We start from the raw sequence: 23,815 nt of genomic DNA, 5'->3' as shown, positions 1-23,815 counted from the left end.
TATATGAAATACAATGTTATTAAGCCGTTGTGGTTATGAAATGATTCAATGCCCTGTGCGTTTGATATGGTGTTCAGTGTGACTTACTCTCCCCTCGTTTGTAACATGAATTGCGTGCCACGCGTGCCTTGGTTGGGGTTACTTTACGGGGCTGGAAAAAGTTGGCTGTGTCTTACCTGGCTCAGCTGCCCCACTGCCTTTGCTAGTACCTGCTGCATCATCCGAATCTTTTTTAAAATATTTATGCAGTGAGGCCCTGAGTCTCTTGGTTTCTTCCTCTCTTTTTTCTTTTCTTTTCTTTTCTGTGCTCCTGACTTGTGCATGTTGGCAAATGGCACGCACGCTGATTGTCGAAACGCTATGATTGAACGATGTCATTTTTTTCCCCTTAATCAAAGAGTCAGACCAAACTATTTTTGCATTAGGGGTGGTAGGGGGTTCTTGACGCCTTTTTCAAAGACAATAAAGGCAAAAGATCTAGAAATCATTTATTGAATGCAAATATAGCACATTTCTCCCCCAAATCAACACATTTTGAAATGAAATAAAGTAATCGCAACTTCATGAGAGCCCAGTTCTGGGCCCTCCCCATTCCTGAGCCCAGGACAACATACCCGTTTGTCCCCCCCTGTCAGCGGGCCTGCTTTATTCTATAAAATATGTTCATTAATAATTAACAACCATCTCTAAAGTCAAGGAAATTACTGAATTACAATAACTTTGAAGGTCACTTGCATGTTCACCGATGATTAAAATCAACCACTAAACTGAACTGACAAACTGTGAAATGTGTCATCGCTCTCATCCTCGGCACATGCAAAATCAGCCCGTGGATCTTCATATTATAGACCTGACAAAGCTTTATCAACAGACAAGGAGTTGGCGTGAGCTCCTGACTGAATGAGTTGGTGATGATTTGTGAACTGAATTATTTCTGTTACTCCATTCAGTTTCTATCGGATAATCTGGATGAGAGACGTAGCTGAAAAATGAAATCTGTAAAGTTTGTGTTGTTCAGTGATGATCAGTGATCAGAAAACTTCATGTTCTTCTGGGTGTTACAGTGATGCACTAAAAGGACATGAGATCTAATGAGTAAAGAGCAGTTATGGACTTGACAGCAGGAAACACAGCTGGAGCTTTACAGTCAACTTTTTATCTTCATGGCTGTTCCTCTGTGAATCTTTTTATGACTCTAGTGGGCGTGACATGCAAATGAAATCCTGCATTTGAACCATTTATGGCGATTCATTCAGCTCAACAACACACCAGCAGTTTGTGTTCATTTACAGTAACAGGAATCATTTGAATTCTTTGAGATGGGATGAGGCAGAGTTTTCAGTTACTTTGCTCTCGCAATGCCCATTCAATGTTAGTCTTATCGATTTCACAATTAAAATATAACATCTTTTCCCTTCTTTATTTCTTTTGTTTGAACTGTAACACCTGTCTTTGTGTGTTCTTGTATTTCAGATTCCTGCAGTCAGTCACTGATCGAGTCTGATTCAGTGATCATCAAACCTGATCAGTCTTATAAACTCACCTACACAGCTTCTGGATTTGACTTTGGGAGCTCCTGGATGGCTTGGATCAGACAGGCTCCTGGAAAAGGGCTGGAATTTGTTGCAACTATAGAGTATGATCGTGCTAACAAGTATTTCTCCAGTGCAGTTAATTGCTGCTTCACCATCTCCAGAGACGACAGTTACAAGCAGGTGTATCTGCACATGTACAGCGTGAGGACAGAAGACACAGCTGTGTATTACTGCGCTCGACACACACAGTGAGACAAATCAATGACAGCCCTGTAAAAAAAACACCTCAGACAGTGTACAGTATAACAGAATGTCCACAAGATACAAAATTTATCCGACAAGTTAACCTAAAAAAATAATAATAATAATCCCACAAAAAATGAATCAACACCTTCACCAGATTCAAGAATTCAGCACCACTGTGGTATCAGTGCATTTCATCAATTTTATTAATCTTTCAGGATGTTTTTTTATTTTGCTCTTTCAGTGACATTAGAGAAGCATCATCACAGAGAGTGAAGAACAAACTCCATCATAAAGACACAGTGATAAATGACTTAATTTCCCACTGATACTGTATCTGAGTGCTTTCTCTCTTTCAAACCCTGCTGATACAAATGCTCCAATCTGGAATTCAGACTTCCTTCATTTGTATCGCTGCTCCATAGGAGACCTTTTGACTGACAGCAAAAACATTTGAACCTTTTTTTTTTAATCTCTCCTTCCAGTTCTGGATATTTTGAAAATAGGACTTTTGTGCCTGGCGGCATGGTGGCGTAGTGGTTCGTGCTGTCGCCTCACAGCAAGTAGGTCCGGGTTTGAGCCCCGTGGCCAGCAAGGGCCTTTCTGTGCTGAGTTTGCATGTTCTCCCCATGACCGCGTGGGTTTCCTCCGGGTGCTCCGGTTTCCCCCACAGTCCAAAGACATGCAGGTTAGGCTAACTGGTGACTCTAAATTGACCGTAGGTGTGAATGTGAGTGCGAATGGTTGTCTGTGTCTATGTGTCAGCCCTGTGATGACCTGGCAACTTGTCCAGGGTGTACCCCGCCTTTCGCCCGTAGTCAGCTGGGATAGGCTCCGGCTTGCCTGCGACCCTGTAGAACAGGATAAAGCGGCTAGAGATAATGAGACGAGATTAAATGAAGGACATGAGGGAAGAAAAATCTGCTGTGAAACAGGACACAGAAACTGGTCAAAAAAAAAAAACGGGCGGCAAGAAAACAGAAAAAATTTAGAAGGACTGCAGTTTTTGCTTCCAGGCTTCACAGAGCGTTGGGCCTGAACTTGGTCCTCCTGCAGCTCTGTCTGTGTCACATCTCTCCAATTTACCTGCTTATTGTGGAATCTCCCATCATCAGCAGATAAGCAAATACAAGTACTTGAATATCATATCAACATTTTAGTCTTATTTTGCTTCTGTCCCAACTCGTTTGAGTGTGTTACAGGCGTCAAATTCGAACTTTGTTCATTTTCAGAAAATATCATCAAGTTGGTCAGGAAAACTATCAAAAATCTTTTCGTTGTATTTTGGTCAATTAAATAAAAACTCACGAATGTGAGTATGTAACAAATGGCAGGTTTTTGTTTTTATTACAGTTTGGAAAATATCCCAACTTTTCTTGAAATCAGGTTCGAAAGATCTGCAGCGACATGAGAAATGCATGAACATTCTGCTTTACATTTTGCTTCAAGTCCTCTGAAAGGCGCTCTTTCTCAACTTTGACAACATCTGCCCAACATGTTGAGGTTAAAAGGACTGAGAGAGAACTGATGTCCAACAATGTGACTGGAATTAGTTTCATTTAGAAAAAAAATATCGTTGTGAAAAAAGTACAATCTTGAGGTGTGCATCAGGATGGGAATCAGCTCTAATAAAGTCACAGGAGCATGTGGTCAGATATGAAACTTGTGGGAGCCACAAAAGACCAGAAACATGAACATGGCAGTGTATTGGGAGCTCATTTGATGCTGCGTGACACGTTTTCTGCTTCATCCTTGTTCACGTCACTCAGGTTTAAAAAAACTAAAGTGTTTATGTTGTGGCAAAAAGAACCAACAGAGTTTGTGAGAAAATATTATAAAACAAAAATGAATGCAGAAGTGGGCAGGAGGGGGATTTATGTCCTCAAGCACAGATAATAATTATCGCCCTAAATTTAGTATCTCATCCTTGTTGTGAGTTTCACTATATGTATAATTCCCTCTTTTATTGATTTATAAATAATGGAAGTGAGTAAAGAGCTTTCTGTCATGGAAAAGATTTATTCTATTAAAAAGCCACACATTCTCCATAAGATGAATCTCCTCCTCATGATTTAAATAAATTTTAAATCCGTTCTCCTCCCATCATCAGCAGATAAGCAAATACAAGCATCAGGGCTGGATGTCGCTCTATTTATGTGGTGTGACGATCTCTGTTAAACATTGGAGAACAGAGAAGACCCCAGTACAAACAACACACACCATGTTCTCTCCATCTCTACTGCTTCTGCTGGCAGCTGCTTCCTGTGAGTGCTTTATCAATTTCATTCATTTACTACAATAATTAAAGTGCAGCGTATATTGTGTGAGATATCACCATGTGTTTTCCTCCACAGATGTGCATGGTGAGGAACTGACTCAGCCTGCTTCCATGACAGTCCAGCCAGGCCAGAGTCTCTCCATCCACTGCAAGGTTTCATATTCAGTTACTAGCTATTATACAGCTTGGATCCGACAACCTGCAGGAAAAACTCTGGAGTGGATTGGATACATCTATCCTAGTGGGAGTACAGCTTACAGTGTGAAACTGAGAAATAAGTTCAGCATCTCCAGAGACACTGCTACTAACACAATAACAATTCAAGGACAGAATCTGCAGACTGAAGACACAGCTGTGTATTACTGCGCGAGAGACACACAGTGACACAGAATAGTGGATTCCCCTTACAAAAACTTTGTGACGTGTTAGAGACAGCCTCTCAATGCGATGAATACAGTGGTGCTTAAAAGTTTGTGAACCCTTTAGAATTTTCTATATTTCTGCATAAATATGACCTAAAACATCATCAGATTTTCACACAAGTCCTAAAAGTAGATAAAGAGAACCCAGTTAAACAAATGAGACAAAAATATTATACATGGTCATTTATTTATTGAGGAAAATGATCCAATATTACATATCTGTGAGTGGCAAAAGTATGTGAACCTTTGCTTTCAGTATCTGGTGTGACCCCCTTGTGCAGCAATAACTGCAACTAAATGTTTCCAGTAACTGTTGATCAGTCCTGCACACCGGCTTGGAGGAATTTTAGCCCATTCCTCCATACAGAACAGCTTCAACTCTGGGATGTTGGTGGGTTTCCTCACATAAACTGCTCACTTCAGGTCCTTCCACAACATTTCGATTGGATTAAGGTCAGGACTTTGACTTGGCCATTCCAAAACATTAACTTTATTCTTCTTTAACCATTCTTTGGTAGAACAACTTGTGTGCTTAGGGTCGTTGTCTTGCTGCGTGACCCACCTTCTCTTGAGATTCAGTTCATGGACAGATGTCCTGACATTTTCCTTTCGAATTCGCTGGTATAATTCAGAATTCATTGTTCCATCAATGATGGCAAGCCGTCCTGGCCCAGATGCAGCAAAACAGGCCCAAACCATGATACTACCACCACCATGTTTCACAGATGGGATAAGGTTCTTATGCTGGAATAGAGTGTTTTCCTTTCTCCAACCATAACACTTCTCATTTAAACCAAAAAGTTCAATTTTGGTCTCATCCGTACACAAGACATTTTTCCAATAGCCTTCTGGCTTGTCCACGTGATCTTTAGCAAACTGCAGACGAGCAGCAATGTTCTTTTTGGAGAGCAGTGGCTTTCTCCTTGCAACCCTGCCATGCACACTATTGTTGTTCAGTGTTCTCCTGATGGTGGACTCATGAACATTAACATTAGCAAATGTGAGAGAGGCCTTCAGTTGCTTAGAAGTTATCCTGGGGTCCTTTGTGACCTTGCCGACTATTACATGCCTTGCTCTTGGAGTGATCTTTGTTGGTCGACCACTCCTGGGGAGGGTAACAATGGTCTTGAATTTCCTCCATTTGTATACAATCTATCTGATTGTGGATTGGTGGAGTCCAAACTCTTTAGAGATGGTTTTGTAACCTTTTCCAGCCTGATGAGCATCAACAATGCTTTTTCTGAGGTCCTCAGAAATCTCCTTTGTTCGTGCCATGATACACTTCCACAAACATGTGTTGTGAAGCTCAGACTTTGATAGATCCCTGTTCTTTAAATAAAACAGGGTGCCCACTCACACCTGATTGTCATCCCACTGATTGAAAACACCTGACTCTAATTTCACCTTCAAATTAACTGCTAATCCTAGAGGTTCACATACTTTTGCCACTCACAGATCTGTAATATTGGATCATTTTCCTCAATAAATAAATGACCAAGTACAATATTTTTGTCTCATTTTTTTAACTGGGTTCTCTTTATCTACTTTTAGGACTTGTGTGAAAATCTGATGATGTTTGAGGTCATATTTATGCAGAAATATAGAAAATTCTAAAGGGTTCACAAACTTTCAAGCACCACTGTAAACCATCTCAGTCACACTTTTACTTTTTATCTTCTTCTGATTCAGTTTATTTACCCAAAACATTTCTGACACCAAAAACCTCATCCACTTCAGTGAAACATTTCCGAGCAGCAATATTTCTATGAATTAGAGTTGAAGATTTCATCATTCAGTCCTTCTACACAATGAATATCACATGAACGCTTTTCAATAAACTTTTAACTTGTTAAAAAAAGTTCAGCTAATTGAACAACATTTAATTATTCATGTTAATATTAGGTTTGTCCTCCACTTGAACAGAAACAAGGCAACATCTATCAGTCACTTGACATTGAATATATTAAAGCTGAGTAATGAATTATATCATGAGGTCTCACTGATGGAAGAATAAGAATAATGTGTGGAAAACAAATACACACACTTAAAGACAGACAGACACCTGCAATTATAATTTCTAATTTTCTCAGTGTTTCAAGTCTGTAATCCTCGACTGGGTTCATGCCATGTTTCCTCCAAATACCAAACATGATAAACAAAGTTTCACAAACGCACACTAAATTTATGGCTCTGATGTTTGTCCTTTTGTGTGATTTGTACTTTGGTAGGACAATGTGTCAGAACAATTTCTCACATCAAGAAATGAATGAATGCTGAGAGAAAATGAAATGCAGTCATTTGCAAATCTCTAAATAAAAAGTGAATCTTATCGTGGATTTCTTTCAGTTGTTTTTTTTTTCAGTTCCCCCCATCACTGATTATTTTTCTATAACTGCACACTCTATTACTGTTGTGTTTTATTCATTCCCTAATGTGGTGATATTCTCATGTGATTGCTTCATATAAATTCACCTGAAAACAGCTAATAGCCCATAAGCTCACCCCTTAACAACTGTTTTAATGTTTTTAATTGTTCAAATATTTGCTCCAAATTATTATAGATTTAAACTCACAGATTAGAGGTGTTTGAGAGATGGGGAGGTTTTCTCATCCAGAGGAATCCATCAAATTTCCCTGAAGATAAGGAGTGTCTTGATGCAAATGTCCTTCCCTGTGATATATTTCAGCAGTGAAGACCAAGAGCTTTTACTTCTTCTGCTTCAACACACACACCATGATCTCTACATCCCTCCTGCTGCTGCTGCTGGCAGCCGTACACTGTAGGTGTTTTTACATTTGATATTTAATACATTTTTATTTTTTACTGGCAGCTTTTTGCTTTTTCAACAGTAAAATAACTTTTTTTTTCTCCCCAGGTGTTCACTGTGTTGAGCTGATCCAGACCGGATCCACAGTATTAAACCCTGGTCAGTCACTGACTCTGACCTGTAAAGTGTCTGGATATTCATTAACAAGTACCTACTGTACAGAGTGGATCCGACAACCTGCAGGAAAAATTCTGGAGTGGATCGGATCGATATGTTACGATGGGAAGACTTACTACAGTGAGAAACTGAAAAGCAGGTTTCAGGTTTCCAGAGACACGTCCAGCAGCACAGTAACATTAACAGGGCAGAACATGCAGACTGAAGACACAGCTGTGTATTACTGCGCTCGTTATCCACAGTGAGACAAATCAACAACATCCCTGTACAAAAACACCTTATACAGTGTACAGCATAACAGAATGTCCACAATGTACAAAACTTATCTGTCCAAGTTGAACTGAAAAAAAAATCCCACAAATTTCAAGAGTTTCATATTGTTTTTTTTTTCATTGTTTATCGTGTAAATGTTAAACCACAGTTCTACATGCACAGCCTTAAAGGTGCTGACTGCAAAGTCCTCTGAAATTTTCAAATTTTTTTATTGTGCATGCATTTCCCTATGTCTCGCAAGAACAATGTCATGCGCACAAAACTACTTAGCATAACTATGAAACTGCGTCACAACAAAATGGTGGCGGGCGGTAAACATCATGACTCTGCATTGACCTCAGGGAGTTTTGAGTCGCAGGGATGTAATTTGGGGTTGACATTTGCAAATAGATCCATGAAACAAAAACAAATAGATCTTTTCTCTGTGTCTGCTTTTGTGTTCTCGTTTCTTCCTCTGTAAGAACAAGACAATAGGTGTATAACTCCAGACTCACGACCATGTTCACCAAAGTTGCTGAAGTCAAGCCCATGCATTCTGAGGCTAAGCTAGCTGCGCATGAGTGAGAATGATTTTGTTATCTGTCCAGAAAAATGACAGGTCATCTCATCTTGCTCGATCTTGCAGTTGCACTCACGATCTTGCTCGATCTTGCAGTTGCTTTTCTTTTCTGTTCTGCTGGCTTTTAACTGGAGGGAAAGTGGAGTCCACCATGCTTCGAAGAACACCTGAAAAAAACATTTCCTGAAAACTGACATTTATTTATTTATTTATTTATTTATTTATTTAAAATCTGCTTTTGTGAAACATCCACCATACAACAGACCCTCCAGGATTTCGCGATGTTGCGATTTGCAACTTCAACGCAAATTCAACCAATCCCCGAGAATTCAGGGTGGTGTTGCAATGAATCAGCGCAACTTTCCCGCAAATTTGACCAATCGCTGGCGTCGTCTTGAGGTGATGTCGACAAACTACCTTCCACCTCACTTCCATGTATACATTCAAAAGGAGCAGCATGTGCGCAGTGTTGCCAGATTGGGCGGTTTTAAGTGAATTTTGGCGGGTTTTGAACATATTTTGGGCTTGAAAACGTCAGCAGTATCTGGCAACACTGCATCTGCGAGTCAGTGTTTATGTAGGCTTAAATTCTGTAACTGAAAGTGTGTTATGTTTACAGTGAAGGACTGTGTGCACTTTACATTATTTTTTTACTTAATACAAGAAATTAATGGATGCCAACGTTTTTGCCAAAATGGTATTTTATTTTCCATTGTTTAGGCAGCTTCAGCATCATACTGTGAGATTCTGTTCAAATTGTTTTTTTTTCTTCTATGAAGCCTGAGCCATTTATTTTATTAGTTTATAATTATTGTTTAATTTAGTCTTCAGGAGAGATTGCTTGCACACAGTACTAGTATTAATAGGTTTTTTTTTCTTACATGAAAGCTGAGGCATTTATGTTATATTTTAAGGTAACTTCATGTTGTGCTGTGAGGTTCTATGCACTTTAACTTTAGAACCAACAGGTGCATTTGGATAAGTAAAGCCTATTTTTCTGCATTTTTGTAGTCCTGGTAATCTTTTATATTGGTAAAGTTGTTTATAGGACCATTTCTCAGTGTCTTTGTTTTTTTAATCAATAGTTTTTCAGTAATAACTTAATATTTAGGGGGCGGCACGGTGGCGTAGTGGTTAGCGCTGTCGCCTCACAGCAAGAAGGTCCGGGTTCGAGCCCCGTGGCCGGCGAGGGCCTTTCTGTGTGGAGTTTGCATGTTCTCCCCGTGTCCGCGTGGGTTTCCTCCGGGTGCTCCGGTTTCCCCCACAGTCCAAAGACATGCAGGTTAGGTTAACTGGTGACTCTAAATTGACCGTAGGTGTGAATGTGAGCGTGAATGGTTGTCTGTGTCTATGTGTCAGCCCTGTGATGACCTGGTGACTTGTCCAGGGTGTACCCCGCCTTTCGCCCGTAGTCAGTTGGGATAGGCTCCAGCTTGCCTGCGACCCTGTAGAAGGATAATGAGATGAACTTAATATTTAACATATCACTCAATTTTAATCACAAAAAGAGAAAATCGCAACAATTTCTCGCAACTTTCACTTCCTCCCGCAATGTAATCGCAACAAAAATCTAAAAAACACTGCAACTTTCATCGAAATTTTTTGGAACCCCCCCCCGCAACATCAGACATTTTAGCCCGCAACAATCACAAAAAAGGCCCACAAAATCCTGGGGGGACTGATACAAGTAATTTGTAAGTTGTTCCTCTGGAATGATAAAGTATTCCAATTAAGAATTAATGCATCCATCCATCAATCCATTTTTTTTACCACTGGTCCGTGTCACAGGGGCCGCAGTCTCAAAAGTGATGCCCAAAACTCCCTCTCCCAGGCCAGCTCCTCCAAGCCATTCCCAGGACAGCCAAGAAAGATTGTCCCTCCAGCATGTCCTGGATCTGTCCCAGGGTCTCCTCTCAGTTGGACATCCTGGGAGACATCTGGGAGTCATCCTTGACAGATGCCTGAACCATCTCATCTGGCTCCTTTTGATGTGAAGGAGCAGCAACTGTACTTTGAGCTCCTCACACCATTGCAAAGGCAGAGCCCAGACAGCCTGCATAGAAATCTCATTTCTGCTGCTTGTATCCGCGATCTCATTCTTTGGGTCATTACCCAGAGCTTGTGACCTTAAGTGAGGGCAGGAACATAGATTGACTGGTAAATCGTTGACTTTGCCTGATGCCCAGCTGTCTTTTCACCATGACAGATTGGTAGAGCGTCCGCATGTCTGCTGACGCTGCACCAATCAGCCAAATTCCCATCTTCTTTTCTTCTTCGAAGACCCTGAGATACTTAAAAATTCCTCCACTTGAGGCAGCGACCTACCCTCAACCGAGAGAGGTTGGAGGAAACTCCACCCATTTCCAGCTGAGGACCATGGCCCCTGAATTGGAGGTGCTGATTCTCATATCAGCCGCTTCACACTTACCTGCAAATTCTCCCAGCGCATGCTGGTCACAGCTTGAGGAAGCCCAAAGGATCACACCATCTGCAAAAAGCAACAAGACGATCTTGATGCTCCCAAACCGGACACGTTCCATCCCCGGATTGCACCAAGAAATTCTGTCCATAAAAATTATGACCAGAATCTGAGACAAAGGACAGCCCTGGGCGAGCCCAATGCCAACCGAGAACTAGTCTGACTTCCTGTGAGCAATGCAAACTAAGCTCTCGCTCTGTTCAGACAGAGACCTAATGGTCTGTATCAGTAGGCCTGGTACCCCATACTCCCAGAGCAACTCCCACAAGATCCCCTGAGGGACATGGACATACTGTATGCCTTTCCAAAATCCGCAAAACACATGTGGACTGGTTGGGAAAACTCCTATGAACCCGTCAGTATCCTTGAGAGGGTAAAGAGCTTGTCCAGTGCTGCACAGCCAGGACGAAAACTGCATTGTTTCAAGAACATTTGAACCTTTTTCTTTAAAATCTCTCATTCCAGTTCTCGATGTTTTGAAGACAGAAATTTTGTGCCTCTAGAGAGCAATCTGTGCAAACTCAACCTGTTGCTCTCTGCACATTGAGGGAATTTTTCTTTTCACATTCTGCGATGAATCGTGACCCTCAGATTAAACAGAATTACATACAGCATATCAGCAGTTGTGTTGTGTTGATCAGGAGATAAGGCTCTTTATTCTGGAGAACCTGATTTCATGGTAAATTCATAAGGATTGAAATGAGGAAGTTGATCAATTGTCTACTTTTCCAAATAAATCCCTGTTTAAGCTTTTGATTTATGCAAAGGATGAAAATAATCTCCATCTTACTGTGGTTATAGAACTGCTCAATCACATTGTCTTTACAATTGTTTAAATTCCCAACCAGAGACAAATGAATGAATCTTATAGAGCAGGGGTTTTCAACTGGTTCTGCCCCAGGGACCACCATTCAGACTAAGCAGTAGCCTGCGGCCCCCTGTGTGTGCGAGTGTGCGTGTGGGTGGCGGGGGATTTCTTACCTGCTAATGAGATACCTGGGCATGATGATTTGCACACAGTCTGTCTATCTGGGGGGATATTGTTGTAGAAAGTGCCAGTCTCATGTCATTTTCAGGTGCCAGCCTTGCCCTGTACTTGTTCTTTATGTATGCAAGTGTTGAAAAACCACTCTCACAGAGGTATGTGGTTGGGAATGGTAGAAGGCATCTTACTGCTTTTGTTGTAAGCTCTGGAAATTCTGCCTGACAACTGGTCCAGAACTTCACAAGGGGTTGTGTATCAAACAGGTGCTTTCTGACAGAGTCTGTTGACATTTCAATTAGCTGATCCTCTTCTGTTGCTGTTAAGCTTGACCCTGATGCTGCATCATTACTAAATGGGAGCATTATCCACTTGCTGTCACAGCGCCACTGATCTGAATCTTTGAAGTACTTCTGGAATTGTAGCACTGCATTCCTCAAATGTTCACAGACTATGCCTTTAATGTCTGTGCTCTCATTATATTCCTCAACTGAATGAAACATAGCCAAGTTGCCACTTTCGACTCTTTCTATCCACCTTGGCATTTTTTTAACGAACACATCCAGCTTTTCATAGAGCTGCAGGACGTTAGAGTCTCTCCCTTGCATTGAGCTGTTTAACTTGTTAAGCTCGGCGAAAACGTCTGTGAGATATGCCAGCTTAGTTAGCCAATGGCTGTCGTTAAACTTAGAAGCCAGTTCACTGTCCTTCTCGCATAAGAAATCATGAATAGCTTCGCGTAGCTTGAACACACGGGCAAGGGTTGTGCCGTGAGACAGCCATCTGACCTCGGAGTGATAAAGAAGGGTGCTATGTTCACTTCCTAAGTCTTGACATAGGGTTGCAAACAGGCGTGTATTTAATGCACTTCGTTTAATCAGTTTTACCATGTCAACAACGTCATCAAAGACACCACTGAGCTCTGCGCTGAGATATTTGGAGGCCAGAGACTCTCTATGAATCATGCAGTGAGTCCAAAGTATTCCTGGTGCTACTTTTCTTATGTGCCCAAGCAATCCAGTCTGGCTACCACTCATCGCTCTGGCCCCATCGCTACATAATGCCACACACTTCTGCCAGAAAATATTGTGGTCTTTGAAAAAATCGTCAAGGGCTTTAAATATCTCTGCACCTGTAGTTCGCCCTGGAAGTGGTTTGCAAAAAAGAAATTCTTTGCACATAGCACCATTATCCTCGTATTGCACAAATGTCAGTAGCTGCGCATCATTGGTAATGTCTGTTGTCTCGTCTATTTGAATTGAAAATCCTTGCACTAAGTTTCTCTATTAGCTGCTCTTTCATGTTAGTGGCCATTTCCTCGATTCTTCATCCAATTGTGCTGTCTGACAACGGAATAGTTTTTAATTTGTTTGCAGATTCTTCGTTTACATGTATCATGATTTTACACATGTCCATGGCTGCTGGCAAAACTAGCTGCTCTGCAATGGTATGGGGTTTCTTGCATTGTGCAACTCTGAGGGCCACCTGATATGATGCTTTCAGTGCATTTTCACTAACTTTAGCACTCTTTCTCATGAGAGTCTTCTGTCCTTTGAAATCATGCAACATCTGCTGCATTAACTCGATAGGCTTGCCAATCAATGAACTGTGATGCGTCTCTAAATGCCACAGTAGTTTTGAAGGCTTCATGGCTTCATTTGAAAGTACTGTTGAGCACACAAAACACAGCGGTACCTCCTCTCCAGCTTTGTCTGTGACTGTAAATCCGTATTTGATGTAATCTTCATTGTATTTCCTTTTTCGTCTTTCCCTACGTTTCACCGTTTCATCTGTATCTTTTCCCGAACAGCTTGCAGCATTAGAGGTGTCCTCTGTGGTGGCATTGCTCCCTTTCCTCACCAAATAGTGATCCATGCTGACAAGCTAGTGTCACTTGTACAGCTACCTCAGCTTTACAGCACACCATTCAAAATTTAACTTCACAAAAAAGTGAATATTTGTCAAACTAAACTGAATTATATAGCCTTGCTAGTTACTTTTGCAAGCTAGTTCATTCGCGCGCGAAGGACGAGTTTTGATATGACGTTCACGTTACCATAGGGGAAGTACAGTTGATCGACCTGATTGGTGCAACAAGGATAAGGTTGAATCTCCCATCTTGTTTTTTTTCGATATTTGCATGATATTTATTATTCATTCTGATACCAAAATCAACTGAAACGATTAGTAAAATAAAATGAAATTATTCTAAAAAGTATTTTTAGTCGTTAAACTAGATAGCAAGTCACGGACCACCAGCAGTACCGCCACGGACCACCGGTTGAAAACCCCCGATACACAGTACAGACAAGATAAATTACAATTAAATGTCACTGAACTCGAGTTGGTTTTTCAGACACCAGTCAAGTCTGATTCAGTGATCATCAAACCTGATCAGTCTCTGAAACTGACTTTAGGAGCTATTAGGAGCTTGGATCAGACAGGCACCTGGAAATGGAAAAGGGCTGGAATGGGTTGCAACTATCTCACAAGGTAGAAGGAACAAATATTACTGCAGTGCAGTTAATGGCCACTTCATAATCTCCAGAGACAACAGTAAGATGCAGGTGTATCTGCACACGAACAGCATGAGGACTAGCCTGGGCCCGCCCATCCTAAGCGTGATGCAACACGAGGGCCTGTTCCGAGCTTAGTCTGGCCAGGCAGGCTATCTACAGCATTTCCAAGCTCCCGAAAAATCGGGAACCAGTCAACTTTGAGCATCTCCAATGGCCCTGGGTAGAGGCGTGTTCAAGGCAGTGACGTAGTAGAACTGCGACCGGAAGCCATAGATTGTTTACAGAATCTATGGCGGAAGCGCTTCATTCACATCACAAACATGGAGCAGCGGCAAGCCTTTGACACAGCGGTAGATGCTGTATTGAAAGCATTCAAAAGAAAAAAAAAAAGCATTCAATGGGAAGTTCTCATTGAAAACGGAGCAAAGAGCAGCCCTGGAGGTATTTATCTTCTTCCTGTTACTCAAGCAGTTTCTGTCGCGTCACATACGTCAGAGGAAAGAGTGATGTGATTGGTTTAAGCTTTGTCACAGCCTTTTCTGGCTTCGACCAGTAGCAAACTGAGGCATTTCAGGGAGGCGGGTCAACCACGCGCTCTGGGAAACGGTTTGGCTTAATAGCATGGCCAGACCAAATGCTCGGAGAGCTTTGAAGTCGCGTTAGCCAGGCTAATGAGGACAGAATACACTGCAGTATATTAGAGCGCTAGAGAAGCACAGGGACACATGAGGTTTGAGAGCTGGGCATCAACCTCTTCATCATTTGGAAGCTTGTCTTTTTCTGTCCTGGTCACTTCAGAACATATAAGGAAAATGATTTTCCCCAAAATATTAAATATTGTGTCTGAGGAAAGAATGAAACACTTCTAAACATGCTGAAAATAATCATCAGCAGGGTGGAGTGATGAGTGTTGCTGAGTTACTCTTCCCTCTCTGAAGTTGATGTTGTTCATGGAACTGGAAGAGGTCGTGCTACACCGCCAGCAGCCAGCAGAGGGGGCAGCAGTGCACAGTGAGATTAGCCAAGCTGGAGAACTCAGTTACCCAGAATTCTCCAGGCTGATTAACCTGAACTGCCTGCACCTGCCAGGAAGGTTACTTCAGACCAACACTGGAGGTGCTGCTTCATCACCTCTTTGTGGAGGGGAGACTGGTATGGTATGTCAGGGCTTTGCCATGAGCTAAGAGCAAACTGGAAATCAAAATGAGACGAGGAGTAAAGAAATGGAAGAGAAACAAAAGGAAACATAGAAAGTGGTAGAAAGAAGGTACTAGACTGACTTAAAGCATGGCCAGGAAAAGAAAAAGACACCCTGAAAAGAAAGCAACTGAAACATTTTCCAAAGTGCACAAAATACACCAGAGCTCTTCCTGGGCTTTTTGCCCCAACTGACATCAGTTGGTTTTGAAGATTTCAGTATCAAACCAGCTCTTTCTTGAAGACTCAACTGCTCGTAGTGTATACTCCTGCAAATAATTCACCATAGTTGGGAAAGTACTTTAAAAAGACCTCTGGGATAAAGTTGTAGGAAGGGACAAGATAAGAGAAAGTGAGGAAAAGGTACTGAAGGCTTTAACTATCCCTCTGAGTCAGGTTCAGAGCATCATTAAGAAATAGAAAGTGTCTGATACCACCAACGCCTTGTCTAGATCAAGCTGTCTGTTGAAACTGGATGACTGAGTCAGGAGGATATTGATCAAAGAAGCTACCAAGAGGCCAACTGCAACTTTGAAAGAGTTACAAGACTTTATGGCTGGGACTGTTCAGTCTGTACGTGTTCCAACAATCTTACAAGCTTTACAAAAAGCTGGGCTGTTTGGCAGGGTGTAAAGAAAGAAGCTTTTTTTCTGAAAAAGTGCCACACTTTTGTTTACATGACGCAGAGATGCACCTCAAATATTCTGATGCAATGGAGCAAAAGGTGCTACGGTGAAATGAGACCAAACTCGGCCTTTTTGGGTGAAAATTCAAATGCTATATTTCGCAAAAAAACAAAACAATCAAACAAAAAAAGCCCACCACAGGGGACAAAAACCTACTGTGAAGCATGGTGGGGGCCAAGTTATATTGTGGGGGTGTTTTCTCTTTAGTGGGGATGGAGTAATCAATGAGCATTGAAGAGAAAATGGATGCTGTCAAGTACAAGCAACTTCTTGAGGAAAAGCTGTGCCCCTCTGCAAGACAGCTGGTGGGCAGGTCGTTCATCATCTACCAAGACAAATATCCAAACTATTAACAGTTGATTCCTTCCTTTATACAAACACAAGACTGAAAATATATTCAGATCAAATCTGTTTCTTCATTTTTGTTCATTTGTTCCTTTTCAGAAGCTGGGATCTTTGAGTTGATACAGTTTTATGAATGAAAATGTTTGAAGAAAAGCTGTTCTGTCAAAAGTCTGCCGTAATTAACATGAAATTCCAAACACACACTGCATGCAAACCCCCCCCCCCCCCCCCCCCCATTTCAGAGAGATATAAATCCACTGCAAGTCCACAGCAGCCTTTGTGTTTGTTCAAGTACAGCAGAGGAATCATCAGCTGGTTTCTTCTTCTTCTGATATCCTCTGTGTCCTGTGAGTAAACACATCTCTCCACAACTTATTCACCTTTTTTATGCTCCATATTTCAGTCTGAGCTAAAGTGAATTGAATTTCATTGTTTCTGTATGTGTTACTGTTTTTCTCTTCTCAGATGTGCATGGCATCAGTCTGACCTCATCTCCAACTGAGGTTAAACCTCCTGGAGCCTCAGTGAAGTTGTCCTGTCAGGTTTCTGGCTATGCCCTCACTAGCTACAGCACAGGCTGGATCAGACAGTCTCCAGGACAAGGCTTGGAGTGGATTTGGATCATATGGGGTAGTGGAAGCATAGACTCTGACCCCACACCAGCACTCAAGATCTGTGAAGAGGATGTTTGTCAGCTTTTTCGCAGACAGAAGATCAGGAAGGCACCTGGCCCAGATGGCGTGTCACCCTCCTGTCTGAAGGTCTGTGCTGATCAGCTGGCTCCCATCTTCACCCAGATCTTCAATAGATCCCTGGAGCTGTGTGAAGTCCCCTCATGCTTCAAACGCTCCACAATAATCCGGGTTCCCAAGAAAACCACCATCACAGGACTGAATGACTACAGGCCTGTAGCTCTCACATCTGTAGTCATGAAGTCCTTCAAGAGACTGGTGTTGTCACACCTGAAGGACATCACAGACCCCCTGCTGGACCCCCTGCAGTTTGCCTACTGGGCAAACAGGTCAGTGGATGATGCAATCAATATGGGACTGCACTACATCCTGCAACACCTTGACTCTGCAGGGACGTACGCCAGGATTCTGTTCATGGACTTCAGTTTGGCATTCAACACCATTGTTCCAGACATCCTCCACACCAAGCTCACCCAGCTCACTGTGCCCTCCTCCACCTGTCAGTGGATTACAAACTTCCTGACTGACAGGAAGTAGCAGGTGAGGATGGGGAGCATCATATCCAGCACTCGGACTATCAGCACTGGCACCCCCCAAGGGTGTGTGCTCTCCCCACTGCTCTTCTCCCTTTATACCAACGACTGCACCTCAAGAGACCCGTCTGTTAAACTCCTGAAATTTGCAGACGATACAACGGTCATCGGCCTCATCCGGGACGGTGACGAGTCTGCATACAGACGGGAGGTTGAACAGCTGGTCTGGTGGTGCAGTCAGAACAATCTGGAGCTGAACACGCTCAAAACTGTGGAGATGACAGTGGATTTTAGGAGGAGCCCCCCCACTCTGCTGCCCATCACCATCACCAACAACACTGTGACTGCCGTTGAAAGCTTCAGGTTTCTGGGTTCCACAATCTCTCAGGACTTGAAGTGGGAGACAAACACAGTCACTATCATCAAAAAGGCTCAGCATAGGTTGTACTTTCTGCGCCAGCTCAGGAAGCTCAACCTGCCTAAGGAGCTGCTGACACAGTTCTACTCTGCCATCATTCAGTCTGTTCTTTGCTCTTCCACCACTGTTTGGTTTGAATCGGTCACCAAACAGGAGAAGAACAGACTGAAACGGACAATAAGGTCTGCAGAGAAAATTATTGGTGTCAACCTGCCCTCCATCCAAGACTTATACTTGTCCAGAGTCAGGAAATGGGCAGGTAACATCTCTGCGGACCCATCACACCCTGGTCACAATCTGTTTCATCTTCTCCCCTCAGGGAGGCAATATCGATCACTGTATGCAAAAACAACCAGACACAAGAACAGTTTCTTCCCTCAGGCTGTCTCTGTGATGAACAGCTAAAATCCAGATTCATATATCAGTAATATCACTTGCAAAATATCTGCACACTCATACTGTCATTCTGCGCTCACTGTTACTTATATTATATTTATACTTATTTAAATTTATTATTCATCTTTGCACTATGCACCATATTGAACCAAAAGGGAAATCCTTTCTGTGATGAACAGCTAAAATCCAGATTCATATATCAGTAATATCACTTGTAAAATATATGAACACTTATACCGTCATTCTGTGCACACTGTATATTTTATATTTATTTAACTATTCCATACATGACTTACCTAGATTACTTTGCACTATGCACCTATTTTTGTCATTGTTGTTGTTTGCTTGTTTGTTTGTTTTGTGTATATGCTTTTTTATCTGTTTGTACTGTGAGAGCTAAGTGAACCAGAGTCAAATCCCTCATGTGTGTCCACATACCTGGCAATAAAAGTGTTTCTGATTGTGATTCCTTTAAAGCTTGCTTCAGCATCTCCAGAGACACAAGCAACAATGTGCTTTACTTGGATATCAGGAGCCTGGTGCCAGAAAACACGGCTGTTTATAACTGTGCACGAGACTCACACTGACACAACATGTAATGATAAGTTAATGAGTTGTACTTTTACCCCCCTGCCACAAGAGGGCTGCGGATGTTGTGTACCCCCAGATATGTGTCTGTGTGTGTGTTAAAAGCATTCAGTAGATGAATAATGAACATGGCACGGTGTACCTGTACCCTGATTCAGTTATGTTAATAAATTAGTGTAGCCACGAACCCCGGTTTCTTCTATAACATATTGGAAACATTACATGGTACCAGGAGTAGTCCAACAGATGTCATGGAAAGTGTGAAGCTCAGGGATGTGATTTTTCCGCGAATTCTCGGAATTCCGCTTTTTTCACCTCAAAATTTGAAAAAAAAATTTCCGATTTTTCGCTCAAAAATCCGCATTCATATCCTATTCATTCCGACTTTCAGTAATTCCGTCATTGAGATGAAACAAGGTACGTGATCGGCCCATCGCTCTGTAACAACCAATGAATGTGCTTGTTAGATAGCTGTACGTAAGCTCGCTTCAAACAAAGAGTTGAAAGATGGCAGCCTCCGTGATCGAGCGTAAAGACGCACCTGATCATCAGTTTGGTGTGTGTGTGTTTTTAAAGTAAATAAACATGGGGAAGAAGAAAAAAACAACCCAGCTCATTTCTTTCCCCATAATAAACCTGTGAGTGGTGATGGTGTCACTGCACGTGCGACAGTTGGGTATGTTTTCGCTGGGTGACGAAGGTTGCCGTGGCAATGGGGCCTCGCGCCATCTGTTGCTTCCTGGATGCGCATGCGCACGCTATGAAAGCTGTGGTGAAAAGGTTAGCATCGGAGGCTAAACCTTCTGAGGAGAAAAGGGGCGGTTTTTATTTCAGTTTGTTTTAGTTACGTCCGAAGAAACAGCAGTTTAAATCACGGCTCTAGTTTACAAATCAAAATGGTTACTCAGTGAAAAACAAAACAAAAGCTAGAGAGAGGGGGAGTGGTGGGAGTTTAACCCGGGAAAGTGAGTCTGTGAGGTGGCAGTGATGCTTGACCCCTCCCGCCTCCTCTCACTTTACCTCATAGTCTCTGCCAACTTCATCACAGATTATTTCACCTTTTTCACTCAAAGTTAGTTTTAATTTTCGCTCAAAACTTTTCCCACAGCGTGGATGTAAGGTAATTATACACAATTTTCATTTGTTTATTCAATATTAAATTGTTAGTGCAAATAATACATACTTGCCAACTTTTAGTGCATGAAAGACATTTTCAATTGGCCGAGGGTCTGATGCGCGGTTGAAATGATAAAAACAGTGGATCCCAATTAATTGCAAACACATTTTTTGTGAATGTTTAGTGAAAAAAGTGATTTTTATTCTTGCATATGAAAATCCTCAAGTGAGTGAACACTGTACAGTTCTGTATATGAGTCAATTTCACAGAAAACGTATTTTTTTTCTTTTGTCCGGACGTGTTTTGCTTACATTTTGAGATTTCTAAAACCTTTTTATGGTCTCATATGATAAAACATTATCAGTTCTACCTTGCATTTAAAAATTTGACTACTTTGGTTCATAAATGTGTATTTTGTAGCAAATTTTAGGGTCGAAAATGAGCAAAAATGGCTGTCCCACTGAAAAGAGACTTTTTTTCAGACATGATTCTTAATGTTAGACAAAGGTGGAATTGAAACTTTTTCATGTTCAACGACAAGACTGTGGAAACCACAATGGACATATGATGTCACAAATTGAAAATGCCATTAATTTGTTAATTTTTGTACCTGTCCCAGAGGTTTGTGTCAGTTCTGTTACCGTGATTAATCACATAACAAAAAAAAAAATGCTCCCAAAAGCTATTATTGAAATTATTTGTTGCCAAGGATCTACATATTCTCACCTTTTATATGGATGGCAGAATGAACTGAATCTGAGAATATTTACTTAATTTCAGTTTTGGTAAGTAGTCTATGCATGACTAATTTTTTTGTGTCAATCCTGTTACCCTGTCTAAACGGGGTGTGCAGTAACTTAATCAAATATTAGAAGTTGCCATACATAAGAACCAAACCGGGAGACTACCAGGAGCAATATAGTTTAATCAATAATGGTGGATGAATTCTTATGTTGCATCATGTTTGTTTGAAAAGGCACATTTAGGTATGTTCAACTTCTACAGTAATTGAAAGTATACATTTTGTTTTTCCTGATACAATTTTCTATTTATTCTAATGCAGATGATTTAATTTAGAATGACATTTTTAGGTTTCATGTTTTGGCTTTTTGTCAGTTAAGAATCACTGAATTTACTACAGGGGCTCAGAGTTGCATGTTGACCATTAAATTGGATTGAATTTGTTAATCATGACAAGTTTTTTCTTGTGTGTTTGCTTGCCATTTTAGTACAATTTTTAAGTCAGAAAACCCCAGAACCCAGAAGCTTCGGGGGGCTTTGCCCCCCTTGTCCCCCCACCAGGGTGCTGCCCTGGACCAGCTGGGGGCCTGCGGCCCCCAGACCCCTGGCTAAAATTTTCAGATAATTTCACCAGCCCCAAATCACATCCCTGGAAGCTGCCTGACCCTCTGAATTGGACTGGAAATGTGGACTGTGAGTGGCGAATGTTCAAGCAACGATTCACGTTGTATCTACAAGCACTGGGACTGGATGCAAAGCCAGACGCGTGGAAAATAGCACTGCTCCTCACCGTCGCGGGATCTCAGGCTGTGGAGGTATTCAACACGTTTGTGTTTGCTAACAGGGATGACAATGAAAAGTTCGACAAAGTCGTGGAAAAGTTTGATGAGCACTGTTCACCAAAGAAGAACAAGACCTTCGAACGGTATGTGTTTCGATCCCGCATGCAATTGCAGACTGAAAGTTTTGATGCTTTTGTGACGGACTTGAAATTGAAAGTAAGTACATGTAACTTCGGAGAACTTAAAGATTCAATGATTCGTGACCAAATAGTGTTCGGAATACATGACAAAAACATGAGAGAGAGGTTACTACGAGAGACTGAGTTAACTTTAGCAGATGCTATGAAAATATGTCACGCGAGCGAACTGGCTCAGCAGCATGCAAAAACATTCAGTGCGCAGAAGGATCAGGAGAGAGCAACGGTGCCCATGGCCGCGGTGAATAAGCCAAGGCAGAAACAGAAAAAAACAGAGTAAACAACAAAAAGACACGGAGACATTTTCCTGCAAAAGATGTGGCAATCAGCATGCACCTAAACAATGCCCAGCATTTGGCAAAATTCATAGCAAAAGTAAAGGGAAAAATCACTTTGCTAAGCGATGCTTTTCCAAAGGTAAACAGAGTGGAAGTGATCGGATTCACACAGTGGAAGAAACGGAAATTGCTGATTCGTTCTTTGTCGGCATGGTAGCGCAGGCTGACGATGGCATGGTAGCCCAGCCAAAAGACATTGAACAGTGCACAAATGCAACCTGTGTTGGGAAGGACAAGTGGATTGTGCCACTGGCGATAAATGGTGCAGTCATTCCTCTGAAGTTAGACACAGGGGCAAAGGCCAATTTAATTAGTGAATGTGACATCAGAGCTATGAAGGTGAAACCACGCATCCATCCCAGCTCAGTGAAGCTCAAAGCCTACAATGTACACAACATTGACACAAAGGGCACATGCAAACTAAAAGTGAAAATTAAAGGAAAAGAGCATCACCTTATGTTTGTAGTTGTTCCGGATGGACATGACTCATTATTAGGTGACACTGCATGTGAGAATTTAGGCTTAGTGAGGAGGGTTTACTGCATTAACAATGTTAATAGCCAGACTGGGGTGGAGTCAATAGTAAACCAATACCCAAACATCTTCAAGAGGTTTGGAGTCTTACCATTCACCTATAAGATACAACTGAAAGATGATGCACAGACAGTCGTCCATGCTCCCAGGCGCGTTCCAGCTCCCCTACGAGAAAAGCTGAAACAAGAACTGGATAGAATGATGTCACTGGGTGTGATAAAGAAAGTGGAAGAGCCGACAGAATGGGTGAATTCGATGGTATGTGTCGGAAAATCAATTGGAGACCTACGTATGTGCATGGATCCAAAAGATCTGAATAACAACATAAAAAGAGAACATTATCAAATACCTACGAGAAATGAGATAACAAGCGAGATGGCCAGTGCCAAATACTTCAGTAAATTGGATGCTTCGCAGGGCTTCTGGCAGTTAAACTGCATGAGGACAGTACAAAGTACTGCACTTTCAATACACCGTATGGGCACTACTGCTTCCAGAGAATGCCTTTTGGCATATGCTCCGCTCCAGAAGTATTCCACAGAACAATGGAGCACATCATAGAGGGCATTGAAGGCGTACGTGTGTATGTTGATGATTTGATCTTATGGGGATCTACACTTGAGCAACACAATGAAAGGCTCAACAAAGTGCTGCAGAGAGTTCAGAAGTACCAGCTGAAGCTGAACAGATCCAAGTGTCAGTTCGGAGTGAAGGAAATCCCCTTTCTTGGTGATAAGCTGTCAGCAGCCGGTGTTGAACCAGACAAAAGCAACATAAAAGCAATACTGGACATGCCAAGACCTGGGGACAAAAAAAGGTGTGTTGCGTGCATTAGGCATGATCAATTTCATTGGAAAATTCATTCCAAACTTATCGTGCAAGACTGTACACTTAAGAGAGCTACTGCGTGACAGGTGTGAGTTCAAGTGGACATCTGAACATGAGGCAGAATGGTCCCATCTGAAGACAACTCTCACCACAGAACCAGTGTTGACGTTTTTCCATCCGTCTAATGG

General features: G+C 41.9%; 2 gene segments (V, D, J or C); both read left to right on the top strand.

Moving 5' to 3' along the window:
* The first annotated feature begins 7,212 nt into the window (after window positions 1-7,212).
* On the top strand, window positions 7,213-10,209 carry LOC132869397 (Ig heavy chain V region 914-like). The segment is given in 3 exon segments: window positions 7,213-7,258; window positions 7,355-7,654; window positions 10,160-10,209. Coding segments are annotated over 3 exon segments (396 nt in total).
* A 4,976-nt stretch (window positions 10,210-15,185) lies between these two features.
* LOC132869396 (Ig heavy chain V region 914-like) lies at window positions 15,186-19,089 on the top strand. The segment is given in 4 exon segments: window positions 15,186-15,392; window positions 16,756-16,810; window positions 16,929-17,114; window positions 18,965-19,089. Coding segments are annotated over 4 exon segments (573 nt in total).
* The last annotated feature ends 4,726 nt before the right edge of the window (window positions 19,090-23,815 follow it).

This window comes from Neoarius graeffei, chromosome 20 (genome assembly GCF_027579695.1).
Source record: "Neoarius graeffei isolate fNeoGra1 chromosome 20, fNeoGra1.pri, whole genome shotgun sequence".
In the NCBI taxonomy this organism is placed as follows: Eukaryota; Metazoa; Chordata; class Actinopteri; order Siluriformes; family Ariidae; genus Neoarius; species Neoarius graeffei.
The sequence above is the reverse complement of the archived record's forward strand: the minus strand, read 5'-3'. Positions and strand labels throughout refer to the sequence as shown.